The sequence below is a fragment of the Chanos chanos genome, chromosome 9 (assembly GCF_902362185.1).
Source record: "Chanos chanos chromosome 9, fChaCha1.1, whole genome shotgun sequence".
Classification (NCBI taxonomy): Eukaryota; Metazoa; Chordata; class Actinopteri; order Gonorynchiformes; family Chanidae; genus Chanos; species Chanos chanos.
Genome location: NC_044503.1, coordinates 517,645 through 533,634, shown reverse-complemented (window position 1 = coordinate 533,634; position 15,990 = coordinate 517,645). Strand labels below are relative to the sequence as shown.

The 15,990-nt window shown below is 44.3% G+C and overlaps 1 protein-coding gene across 1 annotated transcript; it reads right to left on the bottom strand.

Annotated features, from left to right (window-relative positions):
• Nucleotides 1-1,197: 1,197 nt before the first annotated feature.
• On the bottom strand, nucleotides 1,198-15,530 carry LOC115821239 (calcium/calmodulin-dependent protein kinase type IV). The gene is made up of 11 exons (XM_030785016.1): nucleotides 15,424-15,530; nucleotides 11,229-11,307; nucleotides 11,071-11,133; nucleotides 10,763-10,845; nucleotides 8,478-8,550; nucleotides 5,712-5,802; nucleotides 5,541-5,615; nucleotides 5,222-5,297; nucleotides 4,437-4,563; nucleotides 3,219-3,371; nucleotides 1,198-1,701 (listed from the first exon to the last, which is right to left on the bottom strand). The coding sequence occupies exons 1-11, from the start codon at nucleotides 15,528-15,530 to the stop codon at nucleotides 1,198-1,200; spliced, it is 1,431 nt and encodes a 476-aa protein (XP_030640876.1).
• Between the last annotated feature and the right edge of the window lie 460 nt (nucleotides 15,531-15,990).

The window sequence follows — 15,990 nt, the reverse complement described above, 5'->3', positions numbered from 1 at the left end:
AATGACGATGAATGAAAAATATTTATATAATTTATAGTTCTTCTAAAGATGCGTACAATGTCAACTTATAGTGCATGTCAGCTATATATATGTACACATCTCATTTTTGGCAGTAATTAAAACAATATATGCAATGATTAAACTAAGTGGCTGATAAAATATCAAAATAAGAGGCTCTAATGTAGGTGCACTGTGGGTCCAGTGTTACAGGTACACAGAGAAAAGCCCTTTATCACAGAGACCGGCGTTAATATGTTGTTTAACCATGCGGAAAGCGTTCACTGTCATTTCTTTAGACTGTGGATTTGAGAGGTTGGAAGCCCCTGTACAGAGAAGAGGTAGACAGTGTGGTCCAGACGAGAGAGAGAGAGAGAGAGACGGAGATGGTCAGGCGAATTTTCCCAAGGAAAGCAAAAGAAAAAAATTGAGTTGGGAATTTTGAAAATAGCCGCTTATTCAATAAACAGCTCAGGAGAAGCTGGCCAGGCAGAAAAATACCAGTATACATGATGGAGAAGCGAACTCTATGGATAAAGGTTTTGTCCTAATCTATGTCAGATAGAGCATTTTCTTACAACACAAACATCAGATCTTCATAACTATTATTTAAAAAAGCAAAACAAAATGAAAGAGAATACACCTTCACAATATCAACGTCACAAATATGTCTTCGTTCTGATGACGTAAGTGTGAGCGAGGAGGAGAAAGAGAATCTTTAACTGATATATGTCTGTTTGCATATGATAAAATACATAAAGGGGCGGGTCGAAAGAGAGAGAGTGAGCGGGCGGTTAAAACTGCTTCTTTGTCCTGTGTTTAACTCGCAGTGATCAGCACAGGCATTGGCTGCAGAGTAAGAACAGCTCATTTAAAGTGTATTATATGTTAAAGTGTATTATATGTTAAAGTGTATTATATGTTAACAGCAGCGTGGATGCAGAGACGTCTGATTGCCTCTCTAACATACTGTAGACGATGGCATCCCTCAGAACGGATAGCTTGTGGTACAAGGGGCATTTTTTTAAGGGTCTTTCTATCCGAAACAAAAAGGTAAGCGAGGAGACTGAACAAACACTGAATGCTCTCTCTTTAACGTGTCAGTTCTGTCCTGTTCTGCTCCTCCTCACTGTGCTGGCAGTGTGTCCTGCAGCAGGGTCCCTGTGAGCCCAGCGTTGGGGTCTGTGACAGGTCCGTTATTCACTGACACTGGGTTCTCTTTGTGCTCGCGTCCACTCCCAGTGTGAATCCGTTACTGAGGGGTTTTGGGCTGGGGGGAGAGGCCAGGACAGGGGGGGGCTCTTGCCTCCCTCCTGGGTTGACCGAACAGCTCTTTGTGGGGACTCTGGGTCTGACTGCGGCTGCGTGCGGCATGACGGAGGCTTGTCTGAGGCCGTCGGCTTTCAGGGGGGGTCTGGGCGGAAGGGGGGTGGAGGGTTTGGGGCTGTGTGGAGGAGGTGGGGGTGTGGAGGCATTTGGATTGGACTTTCCCTGTGATGCACTCTCTCTCTCTCTCTCCTCCCCCTCCGCAGTCTGCTCCGCCTCCTTGGTACCGGCGGGCTCATTTGGGCCATCCATGGTTGGATCTTTCTGAATGCTGCTCTGGCGTGAGGTCCGGTCTGACCCGGGAATCTCACAGCTGTCCGTCCGGCGCCGGGAGCCCTCATGCATCCGACTCGTGGCCACCACTGCCTTCATAGCCGCCTGGAAACACGAATACAACGTAGAAAACTGTTTGTCAGAGAGGACTACCGCCTGGAACCACAATAGGCGCTTTCGCACCGGAGGAACTTTTCATAGTTCTTAGAACTGTTGGAGAAAGTACCCCCTTTTTGGCGTGTTCGCACCGCAGGAACTTAGAGCGATTTTAGTTCTAGGAATGCCGTTTTGAGGGGCTTTTTTAGCCCCTACTCCAGGGTAGGTACTTTCGCAGAGCAATAGGAACCTTGTGACGTAGGTGTACAGCCATTGGTCCAGACGCAGGTATACGATGATTGCAACCGCCATTTTTAAAGATCCGTGCAAAATATAAAGTCTTAGAACGTATTTCATTTAGCTTTTGATATTCATGTCTCAAAATGTCTGGAATTGTAGCAGGGGGCACATAGTTTTTATGTTTTATTTTACCGGTATTTTATATCCCCCAACAATGACCATTTTGCAACGTCCAATGTATATTGGTACATTGAAGAGGTAGCGTACACTCCGCTTCGGTAGGTGCTTGTGTGTCCGCTTGTGTGGCTGTGATCCGCATTTTAACCTAAAATAAGAATGTGTTTATCCAGCTTACGATTTTAGGGCTGCGGCGGGGAAAAAGGGGAAAAAAAAAAAAAACACGATGCCGCGAGCAAGGGTCAGGCACAAGCGCTATGCTAGCACCCGAAAAGTACTATGCCCATCAAGTCATTCACTGCTACTGCGGTGGTAAATGCATAAATGCATTGGGAAATTATTTTCTCCATTGGACTGGGTCTATCGCCATACAGTTTTATTTTCGTTAATGAGAAGGCAGTTATAGGTTATCTAATGTGCAATCAATATTTCTGTCATTCAAATTCAATAAAACTCATTGCGTATACTGTAGTCTAGTTTGTCGATTTCTTTTGCCGCAGTAATGGTTCTTTTTTTCCTTTTGGAGGTATTTAAAAGGTCTTAAAAGTCATTAAATTTGTACTTCAAAATGTGCAGCTATCCTGGTTAGTCATAAACAACAGCTCTTAGCTGCTATACCGTCGGCCGGCTTACGTCACTTCAGTGTTCCTACTGGCGGTGCGAAAGCAAACAAAAAAAAAGGCCCTAGAACGAATGTAGTTCTAGGGGAAGCTCCACAGGGGGTGGTTCCTATCGAATTAGACCCTAGAACTGTTCGGTGCGAAAGCGCCTAATATAAGCCTATGCAGGTATGTGGCAGACCCATACCTCTCTATGGGATCACAGAGGTTTGAGAACGGTGTAATTAGCATGTGAAAAATGACAGTGCACTTGGACTAAATGATGACCAAACATGGGTAGTGGAGCCATCCCAGTAGCATGTTCTGGTTTTAATTCGCTGACTGAAAGTTACACATTCTGGTTTTAACCGGCAGGGTGAAAGTTACACATTCTGGTTTTGACCGGCAGGGTGAAAGTTACACATTCTGGTTTTGACCGGCAGGGTGAATGTTACACATTCTGGTTTTAACCGGCAGGGTGAAAGTTATACATTCAGGGTGAGTGCTGACCTTCAGTTTGCGTCGTGCGTTAAACTCCTGAAGCTTGCGCTGTGTCGTGTCCATGTGAGAGAAGCGGGCAGCCTTCCCAAGCACCCAGGGGTGCTGCAGCGCCTGCTGGACACTCAGACGCTTCTGCGGGTCCAGCACAATCAGCTTACTCACCTGAGGGGCGGAGAGAAACGGGGGACAGGAACAGGAAATAGAGATGGGGAGAGGAACAGGAAATAGAGATGGGGAGAGGAACAGGAAATAGAGATGGGGGACAGGAACAGGAAATAGAGATGGGGGACAGGAACAGGAAATAGCGATGGGGGACAGGAACAGGCAATAGAGATGGGGAGAGGAACAGGAAATAGACATAGGGGACAGGAACAGGAAATAGCAATGGGGGACAGGAACAGGAAATATAGATGGGGGACAGGAACAGGAAATAGAGATGGGGAGAGGAACAGGAAATAGAGATGGGGAGAGGAACAGGAAATAGAGATGGGGAGAGGAACAGGAAATAGAGATGGGGGACAGGAACAGGAAATAGAGATGGGGAGAGGAACAGGAAATAGAGATGGGGGACAGGAACAGGAAATAGCGATGGGGGACAGGAACAGGCAATAGAGATGGGGAGAGGAACAGGAAATAGAAATGGGGGACAGGAACAGGAAATAGAGATGGGGGACAGGAACAGGAAATAGAGATGGGAGACAGGAACAGGAAATAGAGATGGGGGACAGGAACAGGAAATAGAGACGGGGGACAGGAAATGGAGAGAGATGTAAAGAAGAAGAGGAGGGGCGAGGGGGAGTCAGTAAAGAAGAAGAGACTCTCGTCTGTTGGTTGTTACTAATGACAGGTAAGATAATCTCCAACATTAATTTACATCAAATAAGTGAAGTTTCCATGGTTGCATATCACCAAAAAAAACCCTTCTTTTTTAAAAAGCGTGGATATTAGTCATTCACTTTTTTTAACAACAAAAAAAAAAAATCAAGAAACATCTGATTAGGACAGCCACTAAGAATGAACACAGCAAGCTGAACATAAGTGTCGGGTTTTAAACTGGAATATGAACATCAGGCTGTGTTTTACAAACAAGCCTCAAAGGGAAACCTCACACCTGCCTCACAGAGAGGGAGAGAGAGAGAGAGAGAGAGACAGAGGCACACAGCCAGAGAGACTCTGTTACTGTGACAACAGACTTTGTTTGAACTCAGTGTTGGAGATGGAACTCACCAAGTCCTTGGCATTAAGGGAGACTTCATCCCACCAGGGGGAGACAAACTCATAGTCACAGTTGAGAATACGGCTGTACATGTACTGATCCCCCCTCGGGTCGAAGAATGGTTCAAACCCACAAAGCCTGGGGTACAGACAGACAGAGAATAACTCCCTTCTAACATCAAATATCATTAAACATTTAACTGCATATGCACTGATAAAATACTGCTCATTATGGCTCTACATTACAGAGGCAAAAAGAACAGATGCCCACTATCTAGGGATGGACAGATACACAGATACTGTAGGTTAACAGACAGATAAACTGATGGACAGATAGACTGATAGATACATGCATGCATACATATATACACACACATTTATACATAGACAGACACTTTACTGATGTTCAGATGGAGATGTGAATTCATCACAAATATACAGTAACACTAACATAAATATACAGTAACACTAATATAAACACACAGTAACACTAACATAAACATACAGTAACACTAACATAAACATACAGTAACACTAACATAAACGTACACTAACGCTAATATAAACACACAGTAACACTAACATAAACATACAGTAACACTAGTATAAACATACACTAACACTAATATAAACACACAATAACACTAATATAAATATACAGTAACACTAATATAAACATACACTAACACTAACATAAATATACAGTAACACTCATTCAGACCAGATGAGGAGCACAGATGTTACATTGTATCACGTTTACATGTGACATCAGAGGCAAAGTAAGACGCAGAACTCACAGGATATAGAGAATGACTCCTACAGACCACATGTCCACCTCTGGCCCGTATGCGTTTCCTCTCAGAATCTCAGGAGCTGTGGGCAGAGACCCAGACACACTGATTAATGATCACAGGACTCTGCCAGGGGCCAGACTACAGCACTGAGACCTCAGTCTGAGACGCACGCACAGACAATATCAAACCAGCTCACAGCTACCAAAAAAGTCACATCCTATTTCAAATGTAATTCTGTTAGATCAGGCAAACAAAATGTATTGTGATCGAGAGTGGTGATAACACACACACACACACACACACACACAGAGCGATGACTCACCGCAGTATCCTGGCGTACCGCAGACTGTCCTCATGGTAACCTGCTCGTCGATAATCTTTGACAGGCCGAAGTCCGCTGGGAAAACACAAGCTGTGTTTGACATGGTGTCCAACAGAGATTTTGTCCTACTGAAGTGTGTATGTGTGTGTGTGTGTATATAGTGTGTGTTACCTATCTTGAGTGGGGCGTCCAGTGACAGGTCAGCATAGAGCAGATTCTCTGGTTTGAGGTCTCTGTGCACGACGCCGTTCTCATGGAGATACTGAGAGTGGAATGAAGGAGGAAATCAGACCCATTGTCTTAAACCACAGCAGTGACATACCGTTTATATTACAGAGTTAACACGGCTGGAAAATGCCTTAATTACCACTGGTCCTCTCTCTCTCTCTCTCTCTCTCTCTCTCTCGTTTTCTTTATTTGATAGAGTTAGTAGTTAATTAGTTAATTAGTTAGTAGTTAATTAGTTAGTAGTTAATTACTTAATAATTTCCATTTATTATATGCTGCTGCTGTTCTCTCTCTCTCTGTGGTTAATGTGTGTGTGTGTGTGTGTGTGTGTGTGCATGTGTGGGTGGGTGGGTGGCTTGATGTGTGTGTATGCACACACACACACACAAAATGCCTCCAGACCACTGTGCTGTATCTAAGTCTGTCACTCTCAGGCCTCTCTCTCTCTCTCTCTCTCTCTCTCTCTCTCTCTCCCTCTCTCCCTCTCTCTCTCTCTCTCTCTCTCTCTCTCTCTCTCCCTCTCTCCCTCTCTCTCTCTCTCTCTCTCTCTCTCCTCTCTCTCTCTCTCTCTCTCCCTCTCTCCCTCTCTCTGTGTAATTTGAATTGATGCAGAATTTGATATTGGCATGAATGGTAAATCCAGTGATGCAGTAATAAATTAACATCAGCAAAAGTGACAACAATAAGGAGAACCAGCCACCACCAATAAGAAACCACAGCGACTGAGACTCACAGACCAGACACTGTCACCTCCCACTCGCCGAATGGTTACTCAGTTCAGATTTCTCTCAAAAGCACTAATGTTTTGCTGATATTATGTTGATTTCTGTAAAATGGAGCTTTACAGTTATATTGTATTAGGGCCAGAGACAGAAGTTTTCTGTGTTTTCTGCTCTCCTGAAGAATTCTCTTTTCTGTTGTCAGACTTTTTTTTTCTGATGAAGGCTGGTCTTAACACCCGGGTTATACCGTATTCAGCTATGTGTTCTATGTGTTACATAGCAGCCCAGTGACTACGATCACTATGGCAATCAGTGACTCAGTGAGTACAATTGCTATGGTGACCAGTCACTCAGTGAGTACAATCACTATGGTGACCCGTGAGTACAGTACATGTACAGATCTCATTGACAATTTTTCAGGATGAAGGTTCATTCAGACTATATTTCTCAGAAATCCTGTTGCTTTATTGTTATGAATACAGTTGAAAGAGAGGCCTTTGTATCATCTTCATTTATGCCATTCTATGTAAATGCGGACAAACTGACGGCACTCCTACCACAAGCCTCTCCGGGAACTCGCTTTGGAGAAACGAGTAAACGTCAACGTAATGTAAACAGAGAAAACATCGAATCTGCAAAACCACCTACACACACACACACACATGCACACACGCACGCGCACACACACACACACACACACACACACACACACACACACACACACATCCAACCAAACACACATACACATACACTCACACATCCAACCAAACATACACACATCCAACCAAACACACACACGCACACACACACGCACACACGCACACACCATAACACAGCGTGTACACAAGTACAAACACATTAGAAGCACAGATTAAAGAGACATTGAAAACATGTATTACACACTTCCCACACACATGCAGCCTTAAGCATAATGTGGACACAGTGTGTGTGAGAGCTCACTGCTCTGCTGTTACGTAATACACGGGCTGCATGTTACTGGCCCTCGCTCGCAAGATTAACACAAACACTGGAAAAAATGAGAGGATTATCTCACCCCCCCCCCCACACACACAGATCTTCTCTCTCTCTCTCTCTCTCCCTCTCTCTCTCTCTCTCTCTCTCTCCCTCTCTCCCTCTTTCTCTCTCTCTCTTTCTCCCTCTCTCTCTCTCTCTCTCTTTGTTTCTGTTCATCTCTGTCTCTTGATTTCTGTCCTTTTTCCCCTTTTTCTCTCACCATCTCACTCTCTCTGGTTTTCTCTCACTGTGCTCCTCTGTTTCTCTCTCTGTCACCATCTTACTCATGTCAAATGGATTCCAAATTGTTCGATGTTTTATTCAACAGATGCAAAAGATCTATGACTGCTGCAGTCCAAACTCCCATCTTGGAAAAAATATGAATCTCAGGGTTGACGTTTGTTGGTAGTTTGGCTGTGTTACATTATTCAGCCTGCTGCAATATCTCCGCAACAGCAAAAACAGACTCAGCTTAGACTCTGAACAGAACAAAAAAGAACAAACAAGCAAAACAAACAAACAAACAAAAGAAACCCCCACAGTAGTAAGGCCAAGAATTAAAGAACCAATTTCAAAGGAAAAAAAATCTCAATTTGATTTAAGATGCCTTATGCCTTAATAAATTGTTGACAAACTTGGGTGTCAGAATCTAGGTCAGTGTGTGAAATCTCCACAGATAATTACCGTGCTTTTCACTTTAACATGGAGAATCACAGAGAAACACGGAGAAACACGGAGAAACATGGAGAATCACAGAGAAACACGGAGAAACACAGAGAAACACAGAGAAACACAGAGAAACACGGAGAAACGCGGAGAAACATGGAGAAATACAGAGAAACACGGAGAAATACAGAGAAACACAGAGAAACACGGAGAGACACAGAGAAACACAAAGAGACACAAAGAAACACGGAAAAACACGGAGAAACATGGAGAAACACAGAGTCCGTAGGAAGCTAGAGGATCTCACCGCTACAGCCTCCAGGATCTGTTTAATCACATGAGCAGCATCTCTCTCACTGTAGTAACCTCTCTCCACAATCCTGAAAACATACAGCACACAACACATTAACACACACACACACACACACACAAAGGCCCAGGCTGGGGGGGGGGTGGTTCAGGAGAAAGTGATCCTATCCTCACTCATTGGGGTGGGGGCCCATTGAAATAATGTTGTCCCAGGCCCAGGCATCATGCATGCCAGCCCTGCACGCACACACACACACACACACACACACACACACACACAACACATGCACACACACACTCACATACACACACAAGCACATGCACGCACACACACACGCACGCACATGCAGATATACACACATATACACACATACACACGATTGTCTCACTGTAGTAACCTCTTTCTATAGTCATAAACCCTAAAAAAACCACACACGGTGTTTTATCCAAAATGCACTGAACTCTCAGTGGAACCAGCGCCAAATAATATTCAGATATACTCTTTATTACTTAATAATACATACATAATATACTTCACTCTGTAATATTTTCTCTGTTTATTAATAATGTGCTTTGATGTCTTAGAGAGACTCTTACAGATCAACACTCACAAGAGTACATGCCAAAGAGAGCACTAGGAGAAAGTTATTTTCATGTATTTTACACTGGGAAACAACACTCCCAAATTTTACACTGAGAGATGTTTATGCGACCCCTCCCTAACCGCGAGCAGGTCCAGCCCTGTGCTGTCTCTCCCTCTCTGCTGAAGGCTGTTGCTGTGGTTCGTTATGTCAGTTTTCACTCAGGAGCCCCGGGCTGGAGCAAACACCTAGGGACCCACGGGACCCAGGAAACACTGACTATCACACATACACACACACACACACACACACACACACACACGCACATGCATACACGCGCACACATACACGCGCACACATACACACACACACATGCATGCACACGCACATGCATACACACACATATACACACACACACATGCATGCACACGCACATGCATACACACACGCACACACACACACACACACACACACGCACACACACACACACACACACACATGCACATGCTTACATGCACACGGCTACATACACATATACACACACACGCACATGCATACACACACATACACACACACACACACACACACACACACACATACACACACGCACACACACACACACACACACACACACACACATGCACACGCTTACATGCACACGGCTACATACACATATACACACACACGCACATGCATACATGCATACACGCGCACACATACACACACACACATGCATGCACACGCACATGCATACACACACATATGCACACGCCTCCACGCACACGCCTACATACACACATACACACACGTGCACACGCACATGCATACACACACACACGCACAGACACATGCACATGCACACATATACACACACATATGCACACGCATACACGCACACGCATACACACACACACACACACACACACACACACACACACAGTATAATCTGGCATTAAAAACATGGGTCATGAGACCTGTGTGTCATTTTTACTGATTTGAGAGTCAGTAGTGCTGATCTCAGTCACTGTGATGTGATGTAATGTAGAGATTGAGGAGTTCTATCCGTTACAGAGCTGGCTGATCTATGGCTGAATGTCAGAGGTGTTGAGTTACATTACGGAGCTGGATCATCTTCCATTTTACAGCATTACGGGATATACACACATCCTGCCTGTCTGTCTCCCGGCAACCCGCACACTTCATATCCTGTTCCCTTTATGGTCTCCAGTAAAGCCAGTAATGGATCTGAGTAAATGAGTTGGGAGCTGAGACATAATTCATGTCGAAACTGTCTCCAGTTTGAGACTCGGTAGAACACTGGACCGTTGAAAGAGAAGTGTGTGAGTATGCAGAGAAGTCTGTGTGTGTGAAGGTTAGTGGAGTTTTCATGGAGCTCATCTCAATGTTATTTTGACAGTGTATTAACTTAAACATTCTTTAAGAGAGGGTGCTGTCATGTGCTCACGTATTTGCGTCTACTCTGGGGAGTGTGGATAAGACAAACATTAAGACCTGATGAAATTGGGCGGGGCACCATGCTGGCCTGATAAAACTGGGCGGGGCACCATGCTGGCCTGGTAAAACTGGGCGGGGCACCATGCTGGCCTGGTAAAACTGGGCGGGGCGCCATGCTGGCCTGGTTTAAAGGGGAAGCACAGGATTGATGGACTGTGACAGAAAAATGGTGGAGTGAGATTTTGACCTGTCAAACAGTTCTCCTCCTGTCACCAGCTCCAGGATGAGAGAAATATCGGTCTCCGTCTCAAAGATTTCCTTTAGGCGAATCTGAGAGTCAGGGAAACAGAAGAGATCTTAATCACGCATTACACATGTGAGTATCATATGTGACATACCATAAAGAAAAAAAACCCTGATACAGGGCTGAGAATGCACCTAAAGCAAAGTCATCTAAACTACACAACACTCCACCAGACCATACTAGACTTCACCACACTTCAGACAGCTCAGCTCAGCTCAGCTGGGATTGAAATGAAATGGAATATATTTTACGATATTTGGATGGGAGAGGCGCAGCAGAACTCCAATTTCTGTTCTCACAATTTTTTTGTCAATCTGAAACAGAAAGATTAAAAATGATTGAACAACAAAGCCACAGAGTTTATGGAGGCATTTTAGTATGTCGTTTTTCAGATTCCATGATAACTTACGGTTTTTTTCAGAACCTTGGCGGCGTACGGTTTCTCTGTTTGTTTCTCCTCACAGCGGAACACGACTGACGTCGCACCTCTACAAGAGCCAAAGAACAAATGCTTGAGAGACAGGCATGTCTCCACCCCTCTGATTTATCACAATTCACTCACAGGCATGTCTCCACCCCTCTGATTTATCACAATTCACTCACAGGCATGTCTCCACCCCTCTGATTTATCACAATTCACTCACAGGCATGTCTCCACCCCTCTGATTTATCACAATTCACTCACAGGCATATCTCCACCCCTCTGATTTATCACAATTCACTCACAGGCATGTCTCCACCCCTCTGATTTATCACAATTCACTCACAGGCATGTCTCCACCCCTCTGATTTATCACAATTCACTCACAGGCAAGTCTCCACCCCTTCTGATTTATCACAATTCACTCACAGGCATGTCTCCACCCCTCAGTAAATGGTGAGTATAGTTTGAATAGGGTGGAGTAAAGGGTGAGTACAGTTTGAATAGAGTGGAGTAAAGGGTGAGTATAGTTTGAATAGGGTGGAGTAAAGGGTGAATATAGTTTGAATAGGGTGGAGTAAAGGGTGAGTATAGTTTGAATAGAGTGGAGTAAAGGGTGAGTATAGTTTGAATAGGGTGGAGTAAAGGGTGAGTATAGTTTGAATAGGGTGGAGTAAATGGTGAGTACAGTTTGAATAGAGTGGAGTAAAGGGTGAGTATAGTTTGAATAGGGTGGAGTAAAGGGTGAGTATAGTTTGAATAGGGTGGAGTAAATGGTGAGAATAGTTTGAATAGGGTGGAGTAAAGGGTGAGTACAGTTTGAATAGAGTGGAGTAAAGGGTGAGTATAGTTTAAATAGGGTGGAGTAAAGGGTGAGTATAGTTTGAATAGGGTGGAGTAAAGGGTGAGTATAGTTTGAATAGGGTGGAGTAAAGGGTGAGTACAGTTTGAATAGAGTGGAGTAAAGGGTGAGTATAGTTTGAATAGGGTGGAGTAAAGGGTGAGTATAGTTTGAATAGGGTGGAGTAAATGGTGAGTATAGTTTGAATAGGGTGGAGTAAAGGGTGAGTACAGTTTGAATAGAGTGGAGTAAAGGGTGAGTATAGTTTGAATAGAGTGGAGTAAAGGGTGAGTATAGTTTGAATAGAGTGGAGTAAAGGGTGAGTATAGTTTGAATAGGGTGAGTATAGTTTTAATAGTGCACAGGGGGAGTAAGGTTTGGATGGAGTGTTGGATAGAGAGTAGGTCATGTTTTCATATACATAATCAATAGACACTAATCTCATGTCCTTTGTGTGCTAACTCTTTGTAGTGACAGATACAGAGAAAAGACGTGACATAACTTCCAATATCTGAGAATTTCAACCACACTCTTACAAAACTAAAATCAAAACAAACTATCATCCTGTAAACCTCACTTAACACATCTTCAAAGCATAGCCAAACCGGTAAACTCCACTAAACACATCTCCAAAACACAACCAAACCAGAACACTCCACTGAACACCCATTTAGAGAAAGGCTGATCTGACAGTAAACTCCACTTAACACTGCTGATCCTATGGTAAACCCTGCTTTACTTTTAAATGAGCTGCCATTGTTTCAAGTGTTTTTTCCTCACTCACTTTCTCCCTCTCCGCCTCAGCACTGTGACTCCATGGCTGTCTGTCTCCATAGTAACCAGGACACCATCTGCTCAATAAAGGCTCTCACACACCTGAGTGCAGATATGGAGAAGTGGCCCACTCTAACGTTTCTGTTACTCCCTGACTGAGACCTTACACTCACACTCAACCCTCTGACTGAACCCTAACACTCACACTCAACCCTCTGACTAAACCCTAACACTCACACTCAACCCTCTGACTGAACCCTCACACTCACACTCAACCCTCTGACTAAACCCTAACACTCACACTCAACCCTCTGACTGAACCCTCACACTCACACTCAACCCTCTGACTAAACCCTAACACTCACACTCAACCCTCTGACTGAACCCTCACACTCACACTCAACCCTCTGACTAAACCCTAACACTCACACTCAACCCTCTGACTGAACCCTAACACTCACACTCAACCCTCTGACTGAACCCTAACACTCACACTCAACCCTCTGACTGAACCCTCACACTCAACCCTCTGACTGAACCCTAACACTCACACTCACATTCACACTCAACCCTCTGACTGAACTCTAACACTCACCCTCACACTCACACTCAACCCTCTGACTAAACCCTAACAATCACGCTCACATTCACACTCAACCCTCTGACTAAACCCTAACACTCACACTCACATTCACACTCAACCCTCTGACTAAACCCTAACACTCACACTCACATTCACACTCAACCCTCTGACTGAACTCTAACACTCACACTCACACTCACACTCAACCCTCTGACTAAACCCTAACAATCACGCTCACATTCACACTTGACCCTCTGACTGAACCCTAACACTCACATTCACACTCAACCCTCTGACTAAACCCTAACACTAAAACTGAACCTTCTGACTGTACTGTAATGCTAACACTCACACTCAACCCTCTGACTAAACCCTAACACTCACACTCAACCCTCTGACTAAACCTTAACACTCAAACTCAACCTTCTGACTGTACTGTAACCCTAACACTCACACTCAACCCTCTGACTAAACCCTAACACTAAAACTCAACCTTCTGACTGTACCGTAACCCTAACACTCACACTCAACCTTCTGACTGAACCCTAACCCTCACACTCAACCATGAAAAATATCACAGCACAAACACTCCACTGCCAGACATAAATGACAGACATAAAAAGCTGGAGTAGGAACACCATTCTCAGAGTCAGAGTCATAATCTAAAGAGACTAAAGTTAGTATGATATATTTCTTCCCACAATGTTTCTCTTCTTTCCTGACAAATCCTGCAAAAACAGTAAGTACTCATACCAGTAAAAGCATGTCCAGGAGACAGGAGCACCACGACAGTTTGTGGCAGGATATACAAATCCAGAGTCCTTTACTACAGATTACAAACATAAATCTTAATCTGATTATGTGTGTTAAAGATGAACACACATGGATGGGCCTCAGATGAATGGACAGCACTGAACAGGTTGGATGTGAGAGGCAGACTGGGGTGGACAGACTGGAGTGGACAGACTGGGGTGGACAGACTGGAGTGGACATACTGGGGTGGACAGACTGGAGTGGACATACTGGAGTGGACAGACTGGGGTGGACATACTGGAGTGGACAGACTGGGGTGGACAGACTGGGGTGGACAGCTCACACATGTGAGTGAATGATTCCATCAGATCCATCAGATCAAATGAGTGATCCACACAGGACAACACCTGTTCTCCTCCATCTGCTGACCCATGACCACACTTTAACACTCCCATTATTCAGGCCAGAGAGAGAGAGAGAAAGAGAGAGAGAGAGATAGAGAGAGAGAGAGAGAGAGAGAAAGAGGGAGAGAGAGAGAGATAAAGAGAGAGAGAAAGAGGGAGAGAGATAGACAGAGAGAGAAAGAGAGTGAGATAGAGAGATAGAGAGAGAGGGGGGGATAGAGAGCGAGGGAGAGAGAGAAAGAGAGTGAGGCCTGTGAGTGCATAGACACTGATTCCACAGGAGATATTCTGACTGTATGGTCAGATATGATCAAAGCATCCATATGAACACATAAACCAGATTAAACCACATCACTGGTTGCCTCCCATTCCTCCCATTCACACTCGTGTCCATCCACATTGCTCTGTGCGCATGGCGTTAATCGAAGCACTACCTGAATACTACGCTGTTACCATAACATCAAGCTCTTCAGTTTAACAACAAGACTCACACGTCTAGATTTAACACGAGTTGCAATGTGTTCATGTGGACAGTAAAATGAATGACAAAAATTACTTCTCACTTTGAATTAATGTAATATATTAGATACATCGGTACAGACATCCTTTTTTCATCGTTCACTGGGATATTAGCGCTATTATTAAGAACTCGTGATCTGTACTGTAAGAATAGTAGTGTGCGATAGGCTATATCTTAACTCATTAACAAATGGTTCAGATATAGGTTACCTCAAATTGATATTTTTTTAGAATCTGTGAAAAGTGAATAGATTACGCTTGGACCCTGAGGTAAAAGCCACAGACTGAGATAAGCCATGGCTGTCATACCTGCCTAACTCCTGTCCCATGGCGTAGAAATCCTCCACAGACACATCGCGACGCGACCCGTCAACCCAGTACTCCACTGCAGTGGCACCAGTACGTGAGGTGGGCATGGTGATCGAATACGCACAGCTCCGTGTGTGTGTGTGTGTGTGTGTGTGTTGGCTTGAGTCCGTTTATAGGGTCGCTTGGATGAGGAAGACACAGACTGTGACGAGGTTATCACATCTGGCTGGATTGACTGTGTGCTCGCAGAAGGTTTTGAGCGAGGGTTAATAATTCAGTAAAGAATCTTTGCCACGTCGCAATTAAAATTTCCTTTTGCCAGCGGCTTCCATTTCTACTGCTGTGTATTTATTATTGGAAAAGCAGATAAAGCTAAAATAATCTATATAATAATCTATATTTGACGATGCCGTTTATGATGAAACGCATTCCCTGAAACGTCGGCAATCCCAACATCCATCCAGGCTGCTCCCAGACCAAACGTTCAGCTTTCAAAGGGCCTCTCCGGGTGAGGTGGCGGTGAGCCCGACACACTAGTGTGGAATTTATGCATCTCAAATACACTGT